The 20,091-nt window shown below is 40.5% G+C and overlaps 1 protein-coding gene across 9 annotated transcripts in view; it reads left to right on the top strand.

Moving 5' to 3' along the window:
- The window catches only part of cnot6l (CCR4-NOT transcription complex, subunit 6-like), a 39,917-nt gene extending 22,669 nt beyond the window's left edge, over nt 1-17,248 (top strand). For all 9 annotated transcript variants that reach the window (XM_007896984.2, XM_042340048.1, XM_042340041.1 and 6 more), the window contains exons 8-12: nt 1,220-1,374; nt 8,037-8,185; nt 12,827-13,060; nt 13,361-13,563; nt 15,790-17,248. In XM_007896984.2, the coding sequence (XP_007895175.1) occupies nt 1,220-1,374; nt 8,037-8,185; nt 12,827-13,060; nt 13,361-13,563; nt 15,790-16,002 (954 nt within the window). In that variant the 3' untranslated portion in view covers nt 16,003-17,248. The remainder of the gene's footprint in view (nt 1-1,219; nt 1,375-8,036; nt 8,186-12,826; nt 13,061-13,360; nt 13,564-15,789) is intronic.
- Nucleotides 17,249-20,091: the final 2,843 nt, after the last annotated feature.

Genomic DNA, 20,091 nt, shown 5'->3' with positions numbered 1-20,091 from the left:
CAGTGGTGATACTATCTGGTGTTGCAGCATTAAACCACTAAGTAGGAATTATTACAATTAGATACGGTAGTGTTATATTCACCATAATTTTTTAATTTTCTCTGATATTCATGTGTTCCTGTACCTTTTTACAAAATAGCACCACAATTGGTCGCAGACTGCACTGCCCCTGACTGCCATTCTGGCTGTGCTACCTCTGTAGTATTTTTCTCCAGTTCTCAGGGTGCCTCTACCCCTTCCCCCAGGGAGTATTTTCCTGAGTTGTGCGTCATTGAGGAAAAATTATCTGAGAGATAACTGCCCTCTTGCTTGATTATGTACTATTAGAATAATTTTGAAATGGAGTCCTGTAGCTCAGTGGTTAGAGCGCTCGCATCATAAGCGAGCGACTTGGGTTTGATTCCTGGCAGGGTGAAACCTTGGGCAAGTTTCCTTACTCCGTACGCCTGATAATAATCCCTCAAGAAAAAAAAACAATAATAAATTGGTCACTTCAATCCACAACTGTTTGTGGGACACTGCTGTGCACAATTGGTTGCCGCGTTTCGCCCACAAATATACAGTCAATTCACTTTACAGTGTGTTCTGTGAAGCGCTTTGGGATGTCCTCCCGACGTGAAAAGCGCTATATCAAATGCAAGGATTATTATTATTAGAAGATGTGAAAAGCGCTATATGAAAATGCAAGAGTTATTTGTATTAAGTTATTAGCATTGAGTGGTTGGAGAGAAGTCAGCATATTATGAGCCTCCTCTTTTTCTCCACTCAAAGGTGTTTGCCATTCAAACAAAAAAAGGATTGAAAAAGAATGGGAGTGGGGGCTAAAACATAACAAGAATTATATTTAGCCCACTGTAAGCATCAATTTTTATTTAAGGCCAATTTGAATTGCTTTTGCTGGAGTACGGTACATTTGGTGCAGCTTGCTGTGCGTAATGGCCTGCGTGTTTCGCCCACAAAATCCAGTCAATCCACTTTACAATATATCCTGTGAAGCGCTTTGGGACATCTCAACGATGTGATAAGTTGCTATATCAGATGCAAGGATTATTGTTATTAGAGATAATTTGTGCATTTCTGAAACCCTCTGCCAAAAGCTCACTATAAAATTAATATTGTTTGGTAAGTACAGTAATGATTCAAGACAATTTTAAAAAAAGAACTGTTAGCTGTTTTGTGATCTGGTACATCTGTAATTAAATGTGTTTTTTTTCAATAGGAAGTAGAAACCGAGCAATACTTCAATCTCTTCCTTCCTGAGCTGAATCAGCATGGATATGATGGGTTCTTCTGTCCAAAGTCTCGTGCCAAAATAATGACTGAACAAGAAAGGAAGCATGTGGATGGTTGTGCGATATTCTTCAAAAAAGAAAAGTAGGTGAAGAATGAGCTGTAATATACTTAAAGTCGTATTTCATTATTATTCCACCGTCAATCAGATTCTAAGCTCCTAACCTGTGGAACTCCCTCCTTTTACTTCTCCATCTCTCTATTTGGTTTTAAATCGTGAATTAAAACCTACCTCATTGATCACTCTATTGGTACCCAACTTTAAATTTGTACAGCCCTCTAAGATGTTACCTTATGTGAAGAATGCTATATAATAACTACTGCATTAAGTTGTGGTGGTGAATTGGCTTGCTGAGCAAGTCAAAACATTTCCTAAATGTTCTTTTTTGGAGGGTTCGGTAAGCTGAGGGGTATTTGAGTGCTGCTGGAAAGTGTTCCACTTTTTTCAGACTGTATCCGCACCAATATTTCTCTCCACGCATATTCTTGGCTAACAATATTCACTAGCAAACAAAGGGGTAACATAGCAAAGTTCTGAGGGCAACACCTATATTCGAAGGTGGCGGTAGAGAGTGAGACAGTTGAGTGTTGACCTTTAGAAAATGTGGGTGTAAATGCTGATTAAGCTTTTCAGAAATCTGCAGTACTGATCTTCTGCTACTGGATGGGACTTTTGACATTTCTATAACTGAGAGACTAAGCTGCAGAATCCCTAGACAATATCAATATACTGTATGAATTAAAGGAACAGCCAGGTCCTGGACTTATTTGGCAGAAATTTCCTTTTTTCTCAACTCATTCTGGCCTGATATTGAGTGGGTGAATTGTTTTTCCTGGAATATGTATTTTATGCAGGTGATGCTGTGCAAGAAAGAAGATGTGGTAGATTATCAAATTTACTTTGTGTTGCACATTTTAATGTGAGCTTTCAGATGGTGTGAATGATGTACTTTCAGATTGTTTTGGTTTGGTTTCTAATATAGTGGAGTAGAGTATATGCATTAAGCATATAATAGATGGTGGTGCATGTTATAAAAACATCAACTTGAATTTTATAGTGTCCTTCACACAAATAGTGTCTTGGAGCACTTAACAGCAGTGTGGTTGACACTGAGCTGGAAAGAAAGGGGAGGTGACGGAAGCCAGGTTGAAGAAAGTCTTCAGGTGTGATTTGAAGACAGGCAAAGAGGGGGCAAGACAGAGGGATTGAGGAATGGAGTTCCAGAGTTTTGTGGCACTTTAAGATCCTAAATGTGAATATGGCTCAGATCTTATCAGGGAAATAATACTGGCTTAGTTATCTGAAGTATGCTACAGCAATGAGATTCATTTAATACAGAGCATCTTAACAAAAATACTACACGTGTATTGTTTTTTAAAAAATAATTAATTTAGATGGGGATTGTTTTCAATTTATTTGGTATTTAATGGCCTTGTTTGAGCTAGTCTGCCCTCACTTCCATCCTATGCAGTCAGGACAAATGAAAAGTTCCTTATCATGGCCTCCTTTGTGAACAGCGGATAATGATGCAGTGAAATGGAAATGTCTGCAGTCTGTTCATTACCACACGTATTCCAAGAACTGTTTTTGGTTGGATCGTGAGGGCGGAGCCGGGACAGAGCGGGGGAGGCAGAGCTGGGATAGAGTGGGGGGAGCGGCGGAGCCGGGACAGAGCGGGGGGACGGGCGGAGCCGGGACAGAGCGGAGGCGCGGAGCCGGGACAGAGCGGAGGCGCGGAGCCGGGACAGAGCGGAGGCGCGGAGCCGGGACAGAGCGGGGGCGCGGAGCCGGGACAGAACGGGGGCGCGGAGCCGGGACAGAGCGGGGGCGGAACGGGGGAGCTGTAGAAAAATGACAAGTGACATCAGTGTGACGTCATGCTTAACCAAAACACTTACAAAAACACTAAAAATATTAACGAAAAACTAACAAAAATTTTTTTTTTAAAAACTTATAAAGAAATTTTTAAAATCCAGAGTGAGAGAGAGCAGAGAGAATGGCATGGCAGGTGATGTGCGAGGTCTGTGGGAGTTGATGGAGTGCAAATCTGAGCCCGGGCGACTTCATCTGCAACAAGTGTCTGCAACTGAGGAAGCTCCAGCTCAGAGCAGTATTAGGGATTTTGAGAGCTTCCTGGATAGTTTCATGCTGGAGCCAGTCACTCCCCTGAGGCTCAGGGAACGTATAGATTACGATACTAGTTAGGGACAGGACAGGGTGACTGATAATCAAGCAGGTAAGGGGATCCCAGAGAGAGTGGCGGAGAAGCCCTAAACTTTAACCTTGTCCAACAGGTATGAGATACTTGCAACCTGTGTGGACAAGGAAGCCTGTGAGGAGGTTGGGCAAACTGACTCCCAACACCTCTATACAGGAGGCCACACAATTGGGGGGGTGATAGACGGAATTTAGTTGTAATTGGGAACGAGACAGTCAGGAGGACAGACACACTTCTCTGCAGCCGCAACCAGGAGACATGAAGCTCTGTTGCCTTCCTGGAGCCAGGGTGAAGGATGTCTCTTCGGGGCTGGAGAAGAATTTGAGGCAGGAGGGGGAGGATCCAATTGTGGTAATCCACATAGGTACCAACGATATAGGTAGGACTAGTAAGGACGACTTGAGGAGGGAGTTCAAGGAATTGGGAATGAAATTAAAAAGTAGAACTTCCAAGGTAATAATATCGGGATTACTGCCTGAGCCATGTGCAAATTGGTACAGGCACAAACATATTAAAGAATTAAATGCGTGGCTGAAAGAGTGATGCGGAGGGCAGGGGTTTCATTTTAAGGGCCACTGGCACCAGTATTGGGGGAAAAGGGAGCTATTCCATAGAGATGGGCTCCACCTAAACCGGGCTGGGACCAATGTCCTGGCAAAACGAATAAATAGGGAGGTCGGCAGAGCTTTAAAAATTTCTAAGGGGGGGAGGGAAGGTTACAGTTACAGTTAGAAGTAAACCAGCAAAACTAAGAACGATGACGGTGGTAGAGCAGATTAGAGAGGGAGATAAACAGAGTGTGTCAAGAAGGGCCAAGAAACTCAGCAAACAATAACAACAAACAACAAAATTACATTTATGGAGCGCCTTTCACGTCGGGAGGACATCCCGAGGCGCTGGAAAGAAAGTAGGGCATTAGCGAGTAGGGGAAATAGCAAGAAGTCAAAGTTAAAGGCGCTATATCTGAACACACAAGGCATTCGTAATAAGATAGACAAATTAATGGCACAAATAGAAACAAACGGGTATGATCTAGTAGCCATTACTGAGACGTGGTTACAGGGGTATCAAAGGTGGGAGCTAAATATTCCGGGGTATTCGGAATACAGGAAAGATAGGCAATATGGAAAACGGGGTGGGGGGTGGGGGGTAGCCCTGCTAATAAAGGATGGGATAAAAACAGTAGAGAGGAAGGATTTTAAATCAGAAAATCAGGATGTAGAGTCAGTATGGGTGGAATTACGAAATAACAGAATAGCAGAAATCACTAGTGGAAGTAGTTTATAGACCCCCGAACAACAGTCACTGTATTGCGAGGGGTATTAACCAGGTAATTAGAGAAACGTGTAGCAAAGGAAATACACTAATAGTGGGTGATTTTAATCTTCATATAGATTGGGAAAAACCAAATTGGCAAAAGTAAGTTAGAGGAGGAGTTTATACAATGCATTAGAGATAGTTTTCTAGATCAATATGCTGAGGAACCAACCAGGGGACAGGCTATCCTAGATCTTGTTTTATGTAATGAAATAGGGCTAATCAGCAATCTGGAAATTAAGGCTCCTCTAGGGCAGAGTGACCATAACATGATGGAATTTAGCATTAAGTTAGAGAGTGATGTAGTTAAGTCTGAAGCAAGGGTCTTAAATTTAAATAGAGCCAACTCTGCAGGTATGAGAGAGGATTTAGCTAAAATAGACTGGGAAATTAGATTAAAGGATATGACAATAGACCAGCAATGGCAAACCTTTAAAGATATAGTACATAATACCCAGTGATCACATATTCCCTTGAGGAATAAAAATACCACGGAAAACCTGGTTCAACCATGGCTAACTAGAGCAGTTAGGGAAAGTGTAAAATTAAAAGAAGAGACCTATAATACTGCCAAAAAAAGCAGTAAACCCATGGATTCAGAGGGCTTCAGAGACCAACAAAGAAAAACTAATAAACTGATTAGGAGGGAGAGAATGGATTATGAGGGCAAACTAGCTAGGAACATAAAGACAGACTGTAAGAGTTTTTACAAATACATAAAGAGGAAGAGACTATCAAAAGTGAATGTGGGTCCATTACAGGCAGAGACAGGAGGAATTATAATGGGGGATAAACATGGCAGAGTCATTAAACAAATACTTTGCTTCTGTCTTCATGTTCTGCAACTTAGGAAAATTAACATCAGTAAAGAATTAGTACTAGTGATACTGTTGGGATTGAAAAATGATAAATCCCCTGGACCTGATGGCCTGCATTCTAGGGTTTTAAAAGAGGTGGCTGCTGAGATAGTGGATGACTTGTTTTTGATCTTCCAAATTTCTCTGGATTCTGGAACGGTTCTCATTGATTGCAAGATCACAAACGTAACACCACTATTTAAGAAGGGTGGGAGAGAGAAGATGGGGTACTATAGACCAGTCAGTCTGTCTTCGGTGGTAGGGAAAATTCTAGAATCCTTAATTAGGGATGTTGTAGTGGGGCACTTAGAAGACCATAACATGATTAGGCAGAGTCAACATGGCTTTACAAAAGGGAAGTCATGCTTAACAAATCTTTTAGAGTTCTTTGAGGATGTAACTAGCAGGTTAGATAGGGGGAATCAGTAGATGTAATATATTTAGATTTTCAGAAGGCATTCAACAAGGTGCCACATAAAAGGCTGCTACACAAGATTAGGGCCCATGGAATTAAAGGCAATATATTAGCATGGATCGAAGAGTGGCTAACGGGAAGAAAACAGAGAGTAGGGATAAACGGCTCCTTCTCAGATTGGCGGGTTGTGAGTAGTGGAGAGCCACAAGGATCAGTGCTTGGTCCTCAACTATTTACAATCTATATCAATGATCTAGACGAGGACATCGAACTTAAAATATCTAAATTCGCGGATAATACTAAGCTAGGTGGGAGATTAAGATCTGAAGATGACATAAAAAGATTGCAAAGAGATTTAGATAAGCTCGGTGAGTGGGCAAGAAGGTGGCAGATGGAATATAATGTGGGGAAGTGTGAAGTTATTCACCTAGGTAGTAAAAACAGAAAAGCAGATTATTTTCTAGAGGGGGAGAGACTAGATAGTGTTACTGTTCAGAGGGATTTGGGTGTCCTTGTACACCAGTCACAAAAAGTTAGTATGCAGATACAGCAAGCAACTAGGAGGGCTAACAGCTTGTTGGCGTTTATTGCAAAAGGGTTAAAATACAAGAGTAGGGAAGTCTTGCTGCAACTGTATAGGGCCTTGGTGAGACCGCACTTAGGGTATTGTGTGCAGTTGTGGTCTCCTTATTTAAGAAAGGACACACTCGCCTTAGAGGGGGTGCAGTGTAGATTCACTGGATTAGTTCCTGGGATGAGGGGGTTGACCTATGAGGATAGGTTGAGTAAACTAGGCCTATATTCTCTAGAATATAGAATTAGGGGAGATCTTACAGAAACATATAAGATTCTTATGGGGCTTGACAGTGTAGACAGTGTGAGACTGTTTCCCCTGGTAGGAGAATCCAGTACTAGGGGTCACAGTCTTAAGATTAAGGGACAGCCCTTTCGAACAGAGTTGAGGAAACACTTCTTCACTCAGAGGGTAGTGAATTTATGGAATTCTCTACCCCAGAAGGCTGTAGATGCTCAGTCCTTGAACATATTCAAGACTGAGATTGATAGATTTCTAAAGGATAGAGGGATTAAGGGATATGGGGATAAGGCGAGCAGATGGAGTTAGGTTAGAAGATCAGCTATGATCTTATTGAATGGCGGGGCAGGCTCGAGGGGCCGAATGGCCTAATTCCTACATTCCTATGTGAGTACTAGAGCACTTGATTTTTTTTTACATTGATAAAATACCAAATTTGTAAAATGTAGCACCATTAACTCTTAACAATTTTCTCTTTAACTAATTTCTTGACAAACTTCACCCCCAAAACTCAAAGCATTTCCTGTGAAGTGCTTTAGGACTTCCTCCTGACGTGAAAGGTGCTACACCAAATGTAATATGATATTATTATTATTAACGCATAATCCAATTTTCTCATTCTAAGAAAGTTCTTCCCACTGTGTATCAATATTAGCAAGTTACATTTATATAGCAGCTTTCTGTGAGTGGATGTCTCAAAGCGCTTCACTACCTGACTGGGAGCTAGAGTTGAGTGGGGTGCTGGGTATGTGTGTGGTGGGGGGTGAGGACGTCCAAAAAGTGCAGTTGAAAAGATGCATTTTGTCGATGGGGGAAGGGGGGCAATATAGTGGGATTCTGGGATGGAATTCCAATTATCCCATCTACATACAACAACAACTTGCATTTATATAGTGCCCTTCACGCCGGATGGCGTCTTGAATCGGAGCTCATATTTTTAATCCTAGGTACTGATAGTTTACCCATTGATTTATTCTCCAACTGAATGTTCATGCTTTGCACAGCTCTGCTTGAATACAAAAACAACAACTTACATTTACATAGCGTCTCACGTGCAGGATAGCGTCTCAGAGTGCTCAGAACTGCATAGCGCAATTCATGCAATATGTTTGCTCTCCCCTCAGATTTACACTGGTGCAGAAACACAGTGTGGAATTCAACCAGTTAGCAATGGCCAACTCCGAAGGATCTGAAGCCATGCTGAATCGAGTGATGACGAAAGATAATATTGGCGTCGCAGTCCTGTTGGAGGTCCATAAAGATCTGTTTGGAGGTATGTTTATTGTCAATTTCTTAAAAAAAACAAATGCCCTTGTTATTCTAATTACTAAAGCTATAATTTATAGTTTTATTTGGGTTTTGTTTTCATTTTAAAATGTAAAAATAGTCAGACTTTCCAAAAATGTTTGTTGCACTTTCCTATGGTGCATCTTAAAAGCCACACTGTCTTTTATTCTTACCCTCTAAACACATACACAACACACACAACACCCACACACACATACCCACATTCCTATTCTTCCTCCTCCCACTCCTTCTTCAAGCCTCCAAATTCTATTTATCAAGCACTGGTCCAAACAACAACACGCACTTTATAGCGCCCTCCGTGCAGGGTAGTGTCTCAGAGCGCTTAACAGTGACGGAGCCTGACTCCGAGCCAGGTGGGTGCTGGGGGAGGTGACCATAAGCACGGTTGAAAAGAAAGGTTTTCAGGTGGGACTTGAAAAGGTGGAGAGGGGGGAAAGACAGAGGGATTGAAGGAGAGTGTGCCAGAGTTTTGGAACATAGAGGATAAATACTCAACCTCCATTGGTAGAGCGGAGGGTGCGAGGGAGAAGTAGGAGGCCAGTGTTAGTCGAGCGGAGGCACGGAGTGGTGGATTGGGGAGTGAGGAGGTCGGAGAGGTAGGGAGTGAGGGATTTGAAAACGAGTGTGAGTATCTTGAAGTTGATCCGTTTGATGATGCAGAGCCTAGCCAGAACTGGTGAGATGTGGGTATGGAGTTTGGTCCAGGTAAGTATGCAGGCAGCAGAGTTCTGAATGAGATGGATCTTTTGAATAGTGGAGCTGGGGATACATGGGAGGAGTGCGTTTGAGTAATCCAGGCGGGAGGTAACAAACACATGCACAAGGGTTTTGGCTGGATTTGGGTTAAGGTACGATTGGAGGCGGGCAATGTGGCGGAGTTGGAGGAAGGTGGTCCTGGTCACGGACCAGATGTGGGGAAAGCTTGGGATCGAACCGGACTCTTAGATTGTACGCTGGTTTGGTGATTCGTTGGGGGAGGCTGGGGAGGTTGAGGAGTTCAGATCTGCAGGAGTGAAGATGTTGACGGGAGCAAAGTAGTATGGCTTCCGTCTTGTCCACATTCAGCTGCAGGTAGTTTGCACTCATTCAGGCCCTGATTTCTGCCAGAAAAACTGATAGAACATTTGCGGACCTGGAGTCGCTGCTGGAGGAGGCAAAGTAGATTTGTTTGTCATCCGCAAACACGTGGAAGTTTTACCCCGTGTCTGCGGATGACATCGCCCAGAGGGAGCATGTAAATAAGGAAAAGAATGGGGCCAAGGATGGAGCCCTGAGGTACCCCGCACGTGACTGGCGGGATGGGTGTGGGAGAAGAAACCATTTGCCAAGATGAAGTGGAGGCAGTTGGTTAAGTAGAACTCGAACCATGTGAGTGCAGTCCCACTAAGGTGGATGACGAAGGAGAGGCGGTGGAGGCAGAGGGAGCCCTGGTCACAGATAGAGAGGACATTGTTTGTGATTTTGACAAGCGCTGTCTGTGCTGTGGGCAGGGCGAAAACCAGACTGGAGGGGCTCAAGGAGGGAGTGGAGGGAGAGGTGTGACCGAAGTTGACCCGCAACAATGCGTTACAGGACTTTAGCAGGAAGGGTAGGTTGGAAATGGGAGCAGAGACTTGACCTGTCACTGCTGCTCTTTTGTCAACTGACAGTAAGTGAGTCAGTATAGGTGAGGGTAATACTTCCGGAGATTGTAGGAATTGTTTTTTTTTCTGTGGGAAATTCCACTGCCATCACCGTTTTCAACTTCCGTTATAAAGCAATCAAATATTTCATCACAGTGGAACCCAAATCGTCAGAATTTTCAAGGAGCACAGCACCCTGTAGGCAATATTTAATCTTTCCAGGATACTCACCCACAGTCTTCCAATTACATCATCAAGCTGCAAATGCGAGTTGTTGTGTTTTGGAATTTTTCACATTTATTTGATATTAGTAAAATTCAGTAGCAAGCATTTATAGAAGAGTCTTGTGAATGCATTATAGAACTATGTTGCAAAAGAAACACAGCATTGGATGAATCACTCCAACCAAGCTGTTTGTGCAAAGTTTGTTTTTCCTGTAAAATACAGAAGTGAAAATATACAGTTGCAGATTCTTGATTAGAGTAACCAAATTAATTTAAGCATCCTGTTTATACTGAGGGCAGGTGGGAGAAACCAGGCACTAATAGTTTTAATTTGAATCTGTTCTCATAAACACAAGGGTATCTTCATCCATTTACAATTTATTATGATTATTTGGCTGACAGGCATTTATCAACCAAGCAGACAGGGTTTTGGCTAATGTGGCATCGGAAAAACAATTTCATCAACTACCTCCAGTTCCTAAGTGGGGATTGAACCCAGAACCACCTGATCCAGAAGTATATACTTGTCTTCAGGCTCCCAAATTCTATTTATCAAGCACTGGTCAAAAGAGCAGAGACTTGACTTCTGTCACTACTGCTATTTTGTCAACTGCCAGCAAGAATGATTACTCACTGGTATACAAAGTTTGAAAAACTAAGATCACAAGAGAGGTTCAAGTGAAAAAGTCCCTTTGGGCGATTTGATTTTATTATTCCAGAATACTCGCCCACAGTTTTCCCATCACAGCATCAAGCTGCTTTTTAAAGTGTACTGACCTCAACCACCTTTTCTAGTAACCTGTTCCAGTCATTAATTATGTAAAGAAATACAGTCCGACCCACTTATCTCGACATGTCAGGGATCATTCAAGTTTTGTTGACATAGGCGGTCACAAGCGAACAATAGATATTCTGTGATTAAAAATTTTGTACCATGTATATATATATATTTTCATTGATTTATTTTAAAAATAGATCTACGTTTAATTAACATTTCTGAACCATTTATTTACTTGTATTTAGTTACCTTATTTACAAAAAAACATTCACTTATATACAAAACTACTACTAATAATAATGCTTGCATTTGATATAGCGCTTTTCACGTCTTCTATACATCTCAAAGCGCTTCACAGAATAGACTGTAAAGTGAATTGACTATATTTGTGGGGAAAATGCAGCAGCCAATTGTGCACAGCAGTGTCCCACAAACAGTAGTAGATTGAAGCGACCGATTTATTATTGTTTTTTTCTTGAGGGATTATTATCAGGCGTGTGGAGTAAGGAAACTTGCCCAAGGTTTCACCCTGCCAGGAATCGAACCCAAGTCTCTCGCTTGCAAAGTGAGTGCTCTAACCACTGAGCTACAGTATTAATGTGCAGAGAAGAGTTTATGTCAACATCTCACTTATATCGACTTCACTTTTTTGTCGATATAAGCTCAATGTCAACATAAAAGGATAAGTGGGTAGGACTGTACATCTTATCCTTAAATTGCCCTTTGCAATGCTGTGAAAAAACAAACTATATTTAAAATATTTGTTAAAATTTCTAACTACTATCTTCCAGTGGCCTAGTGGATTAAGGCAACAACAACAACAAAATTACATTTATAGAGCGCCTTTCACGTCGGGAGGACATACCAAGGCACTGGACAGTCAGGGTTCAGGACTCGAGCATGGGGGTGGGGTAGAGGTGAGGGAAGGCAGAGAGGTGGGAGGGCAACCGAATGCATGATCGAAGAGGAGGATCTTGAGACTGGCCTTGAAGGTACACCTGGTATAGCCCTGGGCTACACTAACTAATTAACTAACTAACTGGAAGGTTGTGAGCTTCAAATCCTCACCAAGCTGAATCGAATGATTTCAGCCAACGAAGCAGTTGGGGTGCTACTATTGACTTTAGTATCCCTGGAACAGGGAGAAGAAAATCAGCCTGCATTCCTGCTTATTATCTCTGCATTGAGACTCTGCTGTATGAATGTTTGATGAGAATTGGTTTGATTCTGATTTCTCCCATTAGTCAGATAGCCAGGGAAAAGTGCGAAAAAATGGTTGCATGAGCCCAAATTGTGAAATACTCTTGCCAAGATCTAGATTTGAGTCTGTCATTTGTTATTAAATACATTATTTGTCTGCATTTTATTGAATTGATGATTGACGGTTGTATAATAACTCAATCCAAATCAAGGGTGTGTTAGTAAGCTTCTTTATTTGTCAATCCAAACAATCAATTCACCACTATAACCACACACTTTGCCCACTCCCAGTTTCGTTTTATACTTCCTGTCCTTATTATTGGCCCTTTTGTTAATTGTCAATTTTCTCTTAAAGGACTATCCAACAGTGGTGATAGTAAGTTAGACTTTTCTTCACTGATACCTTCTCTAGCACTACGCAATAAAAGCTCTTCCATAGACAAGTTATGAGGTTGTTTTACATTTGAGACTCTGTGTGCTGTAGTAATAGCATTGTTTCACTGGCAATTAGGGAAACAATAGATTTCTGTCTCATGTCACAGTGAAGAAACAGTATTCAGACTTTTGCATACAATAATGGCCTCCCAGCTCTACAATAAAATGCTATCGTATATAAAATTAATCTTGACATTTGTGAATCAGAAAACCTCTCCGGGATGCTACCCAGCGTGAAGGACACTGTATAAATGCAATTTGTTTTTGTTGAATCTGCAATCAATTTTCTTCATAAAAATATTTGATATTTATCTCATTACATGTTCTAAATGCAGTATTATTTTCAGGTGTAAAGGCACTTCATGGAACAGAAAAGCAACTAATTTTAGTGGCCAATGCACATATGCACTGGGATCCAGAGTACTCAGATGTGAAGCTCATCCAGACTATGATGATAGTCTCTGAACTCAAAAGCATCCTGGAGAAGTCAGCTAACTCTCTTAGGCCAGGTTTCCCTTCTGCAGACCCTAATTCCATTCCTTTGGTGCTGTGTGCCGATCTCAATTCCCTGCCCAATTCAGGTAAGATGACCAAGGACAAGATATTGCAATTAAAACATTGTTCTTGTAAAACTTTTTTTATTTGGGTTTTAAGTGAATGCTTTTTTTGAGTTGAAAATATGCATTTCTATCCTCCAGCTCAGCGTTGTGCTCTGCCACTGGCAAGCACTTCTGCAGCGCTACTCTGCGTGAGGGGCGCTATATAAATGCAAGTTGTGACGACATGCCTGCATCTGTATTATAATGTGGGAAGAGCAGATCTGCACACTTGTAATTGAAGAGCGGTGTTCTAGCTCACCACATTGCCTCTTGTTTGTGCAGGTGTTGTGGAATACTTGAGTACTGGAGGTGTTGAACAGAATCACAAAGACTTTAAGGAGCTGAGGTACAACCAGTGTCTAATGAAATTCAGCTGCAATGGGAAGAATGGAACTTCTGATGGCAGAATTACTCATGATTTCCATCTCAAGAGTGCGTACGAAAATAGCCTGATGCCTTACACAAATTACACTTTTGACTTCAAAGTAAGTTGTGGTTTCCTATGTTTTGGGTTTGATTTACTCCGTTGGACACTGATCTATTTTGCACACTTCATTTGTTTTTGTGTTACTTAAAAATAAGGTATGTTGAAGCAGATTACCATAACCGCACCATTTGTCAAAGATAAGCATCAAAACTACACCATTTTAATATATTGCTGACTGGGTTCCTAATGTTAGCCAAAAGACGGTCACATTCTATGACAAATGAATGCAAAACCCACATATCTTAAATGTTCTAAAACGTCCGGCATCTAGATAAATAGATGGCAAAATGAAAAAAAAAGCACAGAGACCCGTTGAGGTGACTCCCTGGAAACAACTCCTGCTCCTTACAATATATGCCTTCCTAACTTCCCTGGTTCTAATACTTGGTCCTCTCATATGGGAGGTGAAAAAACAGAGAAAAGCAAAAAAACTCTTATCACTGATTCAGGAAAACGTTTTTTTTCCTGGAAATTTCATCTGTGTTTACTTATTGGCAGTAAAGTGAGCTACAGGAGAGAGGTTAGTCAACACCAACATTGGAGCAGTGCTAACAATCCCTATTACACTGCAAAGGACATTACATGGCAGATTAAACTCTCAGTCTATAGCTGCTCATTTCTTTTAAGAAATCTGTCTGGATTTCTCTCTTGAAGAAGATCCTATTTGTATAAACAGTACAACCTGTTCCAGACATCCATCACTATTTGGGTGAAATGGTGCATCATCAAATTTTTTTCTCTCTCAAGCATGTGGCGTTACCTGTGAAGAATTTGTCGCATGCCATTCTATTAATTCCATGCAGGATCTTGTGGACCTCAATGAGATCCCTCTTCCATTACATTGTGAACAGGCCTCATTCCTCAAGCTTTTTAGCTATAAGGTTGCACTTCAAGCAACGGAATTAGCCTGGTGGCTCCTCTCTAAACTCTCTCAAGTATCTCTATCCTTAACTGGGTAGGGAGCCCAGAACTGCACACAGTATTCAAGATGAGGCTGTTGCAAAGCATGAAACAGTCTCAAGATAGACTTTAAATTTGTAATCTACTATCTGCTGTATACATCCATGTGTACAGTTGTCCCTGGCTATTTGGAATCTACTATCTGCCTTCGGCTCCCCTCTCGACTCTCTAACTCCTCCTCGCTCTCTCCCTTCCCTCCCCTCACCCTGACCATTTCTCCCCTGCTCGGGTCCTGACCCAACTGTACAGCGCCTTGGGACGTCCTCCTGACGTGAAAGGCGCTCTATAAATGGAATCTTGTTGTTGTTGTTGCTATGACGGCTTATCCCGACTGTTGATACTTCAAAGTGTGATCAGTGCTCACCTTCAGGCATCCTGATCCAACTGTCCTAAGGGAAACTCCTCCCATAAAGTAGTCAAATTAGGGATTCTTGAGCCATAAGTGCATAACACTGCACTTTCAGTACAACCGAACCACCTGTTCAAAATAGCTTGCATTGCCATCTCCTCTGGAACTCAGTTGGACAGTAATTTTAGTGTCATCAACAAATACGGGAATAGTGCTCTTAATGTCTACATAATCATTGATGAAGGTTATAATTATCTGCCATTAATAAGAATGAATTTGGGTTTGAATTTAATAAGAAAGAATTGGGAGGTGAACTTGGAGCTGAACTGGTTCTAAGGTGACGTGTTTGGTAATAGAATGTCAGAATCGAGCCAACCCTCTGTGGTGGTCTTGGTTGTTCAGTCCTGAGCCAGGCAGGTCCGCAGTACTCTAGGGCATTGCTAATGACAGTTCAGCTAGTCTAGCTCACAGGCACGATTTGGAAAGAAAGAAGAAGAGAGCAGTAGGAAAGCTTGCCAGAGAGTGCTCTCAATGGCAAGCTTGTGGTTTTAGCTGGCTAGACTCCACCAGTAATCTAACTCACACTCTGGGGTCCCCGGGCTTGGCTCTTGCCGACCTGCATCTAATACTCTCCAGAATTAGGTAAGCAAGATGCCTCCCTCCAGGGAGAGAGTACTCATTCCATTCCAATAAATATGTCGGAAATTTCCCCGTATAGGTAGGATTCATGAAACTCTGTTTGATTTCTTAAGCACGGTGATGGATTTCTGCATGTGTCAAGATACCTGGCTGCCCCCCAAAAAGAATGCATTTGTAACTAACTTAAATGTAAAATGTACAAGTTAAATTTGGTCACTGTATTTGTGTTTTCTTTTACATTTTAACCTGTTTTCCCTTTTACTTCATTCCATCCAGGGTGTTATTGACTACATTTTCTATTCGAAGACTCGAATGAATGTGCTGGGAGTTCTTGGGCCTTTGGATCCTCAGTGGCTTGTGGAAAACTGTATCACTGGATGTCCTCACCCTCATATTCCTTCAGACCATTTTTCACTGTTAATACAACTTGAACTCCACCTTTTGTTGCCATCATTGATAAACGGTGTGCACTTACCGTGTAGGAGATAGTGGAAACCAGTCCTAGAAGCTCTTCCTGCTTTTATGGACGTGTACAGTTCTAAATCAAAGTATGAAGGAGTGAAGTATGGCCTGTAAACAATCTTACTTTTTTAGATATGTTCTGTATGTTTATAATACACCTGTTCCACCATTTCACAGCATTACCACTGGGGCTGGAGCAAATTAAAACCTACTTACTTTTGAAGGTTTATTGCTCAAACCTTTGGAGACACTGGAGATTCTGTCCTCTACATGTCTAAATAGATTTTCTCACACTGCGACCATGTATTAACTGTTGGTTTTCCTATTGGCTCTGGTTTTGAAACGGCACCATTGTGTGCGTTGCATGTGCAATAACATACAATGTCATTGATTACTTCTCCAAAGATTAACAGACAAATTGCCTTCAGATGACCTGAGTTTTGTCCCTGCCCTGGTTGCCTTAGATCTATTTATATATCTGTTTTTAGACTTGTGTTGACTTATTTACAATTTGAGATAAGTATTCGGTGTCTTCACGTAAGTTACTCTTGATTTCTTTGCCTGTATGTTTTCATTGATCACTTTAAATCTCTTAAAGACTTCTCTTTGCAACTTTTGATAATCAGTCAGAACCTCACCTCAGTTGTCTGACCGTGTTTATCACAGTTAATCAATACCTCTCATTGACTGATCCTGAGTACTAAAGAACACGCAGATCAAAAGGGTTCATCTCAGTCCTATTTGACCTTATTCATACTAGTGTAAGGCAGGCATTTAGTCTCAGGTAAGGAAGATCCTCTTTGATTTATTAATTTGCAGGGATGGAAAAGTGTTCATGCTTCCCAAACTGATTACTAAAGATGTACTCTGTCCAGTAGAAATGCTGTGATTTTTTTAAAAAAGAAGTGGTTGAAAATTAGTAGTATTTGGTAAAATCATGTGTTTTGCGTTATGTTTCTCCTTACGTAAGCCAACTGGAACCTCTTCTCTGCCAGGAGGGCATGGTGCTCTGGAGTCCATACCACAATCAATCCTGCTCCATGATTGGTCAGGAGAAGGTGCGTTTAGTGGAGCAAGTTGGTTTGGGCTTGCATTTTGTTCCCACATGAAAAACCATGCAGCAATTGGTGACTGTGACGCATCAGAAATTATTTGGGCGTGAATTCAAGTCATGCTTGAATTCATGCGTGCTATTACCATCTAATGCTTGTTAATTTTGATGTTGTGTAATGCTTACAAAACTCTACTGCACTTTATAAAGAAATGGCTTTTTGCTAAGTGCAATATATCTAGTTCATTGGTATAACCTACCTGCCAAAAAAAATGGATTTAAAGATCCCATCCACAGAATTAAATTCTTTGAATTAACAGAGCAATATTATTTATTATATAAAACATGTTTTAGTTTAATATGTAATGTTCATCTTTCATCAAAGAGAAGAATAGTATTTAAATATATATATACATATATATGGGTAAATTCTATTTGTAGAATATACTAGAAAGCCTTCCGGTTATATGGGTGTCTGGATTCTTGGCTTCAAATCAAGGCTATCAGAAGTCTAAAGCTTTACGTTGGCACTTTAATTCCATCGCCCTCAACATTTGTCAGGGTGTTGCTTTCGTTTTTGGGAACATATGTTTTGGAGCAAGAGAAAGTTAATGAGAATGAGTAAGAAATTAGGCAAACCAATTAAATTCTAAAACATTTACTTTTTTTTTGAATAGACGTCACTTTTATGAAAGAGTTTCAGCTTTACTGACCTTCTTAAAATCAGGGACATGAGAAGCTTAAGATCTTAGTGATGGCCCCACTGCTCACGATATGATGACAACTTCTTCCTTCATACACGTCTTTAATAGCTGTGAATGACATTACTTTCCCATACTTCACTCCCAATATTTTGTCAGATATGTTTATATAAATTTGAATTCAAATTCACTTGTAATGATTGTACATGACCTACAAAGGAGACCATTTACTGAGTTTTACTCTTTTTGATAATTGAAATTGAAAATAGAACTTTTGGGGAAAAACTTCCTGTGAACAGCTCCATACAGTATTTTATCTGCTTTAAATATAAATTAATTGAAGCACTCTGTTGCAAAAGGGTGTTTATCAGGTTTTCTTTGCATTGTTCCTGAATTAAATTAGCCAGTGTACTTGGAGAACATTTTGTATATTAAAATGAAGAGATAACCATTTTGCCCCATTTTTTCAGACGACAAAACAAAAACCACATCCAGATCCACTTGTGTTTCTGATCAATTTCTATTCCACTATTTCATAGGGACTTGCCTCATTTGATTGTACTGCCCATCCAAGCAGAGAAAACCTGATCATCCCTCTCAAGGCAACTTTTAAATTCTATAAAATAAATCTGTTAAAATTTGTGAGATTTTATGTTAAAACATTTTTCCAAAAAATCCTTAAACAGTTTTGTATAAGCTCTATTATATGTTTATCTTTGTTGCAAAGAGTGTGGCATGTTGAAAACCACACCATAAATCAGGTATTGCACAATGAGTTCTAAGACCAGCTTTATTCCCAGCACTAGTTTTTATTTCTGATGTAAATGTGTTACCTTAACCAACAAAGTCTGCAGGATGTGTAAAGTTTTTTGTCACTTCTTTGAATTGTGCACTTTTAGGTGTGAGTTACTCCCATTCCTTGTACAGTAGTGCTTCACTCCCCCGATCGACTGCTCTTAACCAAAGCTCAATACTAAGAAGGAATGGAAAAGGTGCTGAATGGACCCCTTTTTGAAGTTTCATATCACTCACATTAAAACAACCTGTTGTTGGATAGCACGGCTTGAAATGCAGTATGGGTATCTTGATGAGACACTTAAAAAGTTTTGAAGTGGAGAATATAGCATTGAATTGTGAGCAGTTCATGCAGTTTCTGATAATCATTACATTGAAGATGGTCAAAGGAAATGTCTCTATGTGACTGAAACTTTTAAATATAAGCACTCCTACAGTGACCTAATCAAAGTGGTGGTTTTTACAGGCTATCGCTTGGATGTAACTTCTAACCATCTCCAATTCATAACGTGAGCAATCTTCCAGATGTGGTAATGTACTGCATATCTGTCGAATCTAACTGAATTCAAGGTTTGACTTAAGTCACTTCTGCCTTGCTTATCCTTAAATGATTCAATCACTAAGAGTTATGGGGTGAGACACATTAAAGTTCTATCTTTCAAAAGTGGCAATGGAGAAATGTTCAATCTCTCAACAGTGGCATTTGGAGTTAAGCAGGCCCAGTGTTTATACACTGATCAGCTGTTTATTCCAGATTTAAAATGTCAAACGTTTTGCAGCAAACTTTCGCAAGGATAAAGGAAGTCTAAGAAGTCATTACTGACATTTGCTATGTTGCAATCCACAAAAAGCAGACTCTTTCTTGGTTATTTTTTCTACTGATTGATTCTGTTCCAGAAAGTATTCTTTCAAGAACATATAATTTTGTATTTCATTAAAAACATAAAAATATTAATAAGGTTACTTTTAATCACAAGGTTTGAAATGGGCTGTAGTTAATAGATGTTAGTTGTATAACTTGGGAACGTTGCACAGGGTTTTAAGTATTAACCTGTTCATGTACAGTACTGAAAATGTGAGTGATCTGACTCTTTGAGATATATGGTACTTCTGTATGCAAACCCTTTTACATAATGTAGTAAAGGGATTGTGGTCAGTAAATGTAGCAATGGATGTATTGTTGATAATCTCTGTTCTGTTAAATGTGAATCGTTCAGACAATTGTTGCATTTTGACCATCTTTTTCCCTCCTCCATTAAGCATTTATTGCTGAGGAGAAAATAATTCTGAGTTAATAGGAGATGAGTGAACTGTGTCTGTATTTAATCTTTTGGTCACCAGATATTATGGATTTTCTTGACCTTTTGGGTGTTGCATTCTTTCTCTCTCACCCCCCCCACACTTATCACCAATAATAATAATAATCCTTGCATTTGATATAGTGCTATTCACGTCTTCTAAGCGCTTCACAAAATATACTGTAAAGTGAATTGACTATACATTTGTGGGCGAAACACGGCAACCAACTGCACACGGCAGATATTTTTAATCAGCTTGGTATAGATTCTG

This window comes from Callorhinchus milii, unplaced genomic scaffold (genome assembly GCF_018977255.1).
Source record: "Callorhinchus milii isolate IMCB2004 unplaced genomic scaffold, IMCB_Cmil_1.0 Scaffold1, whole genome shotgun sequence".
Lineage (NCBI taxonomy): Eukaryota > Metazoa > Chordata > Chondrichthyes > Chimaeriformes > Callorhinchidae > Callorhinchus > Callorhinchus milii.
This window is presented reverse-complemented; position numbering and strand designations above follow the sequence as displayed.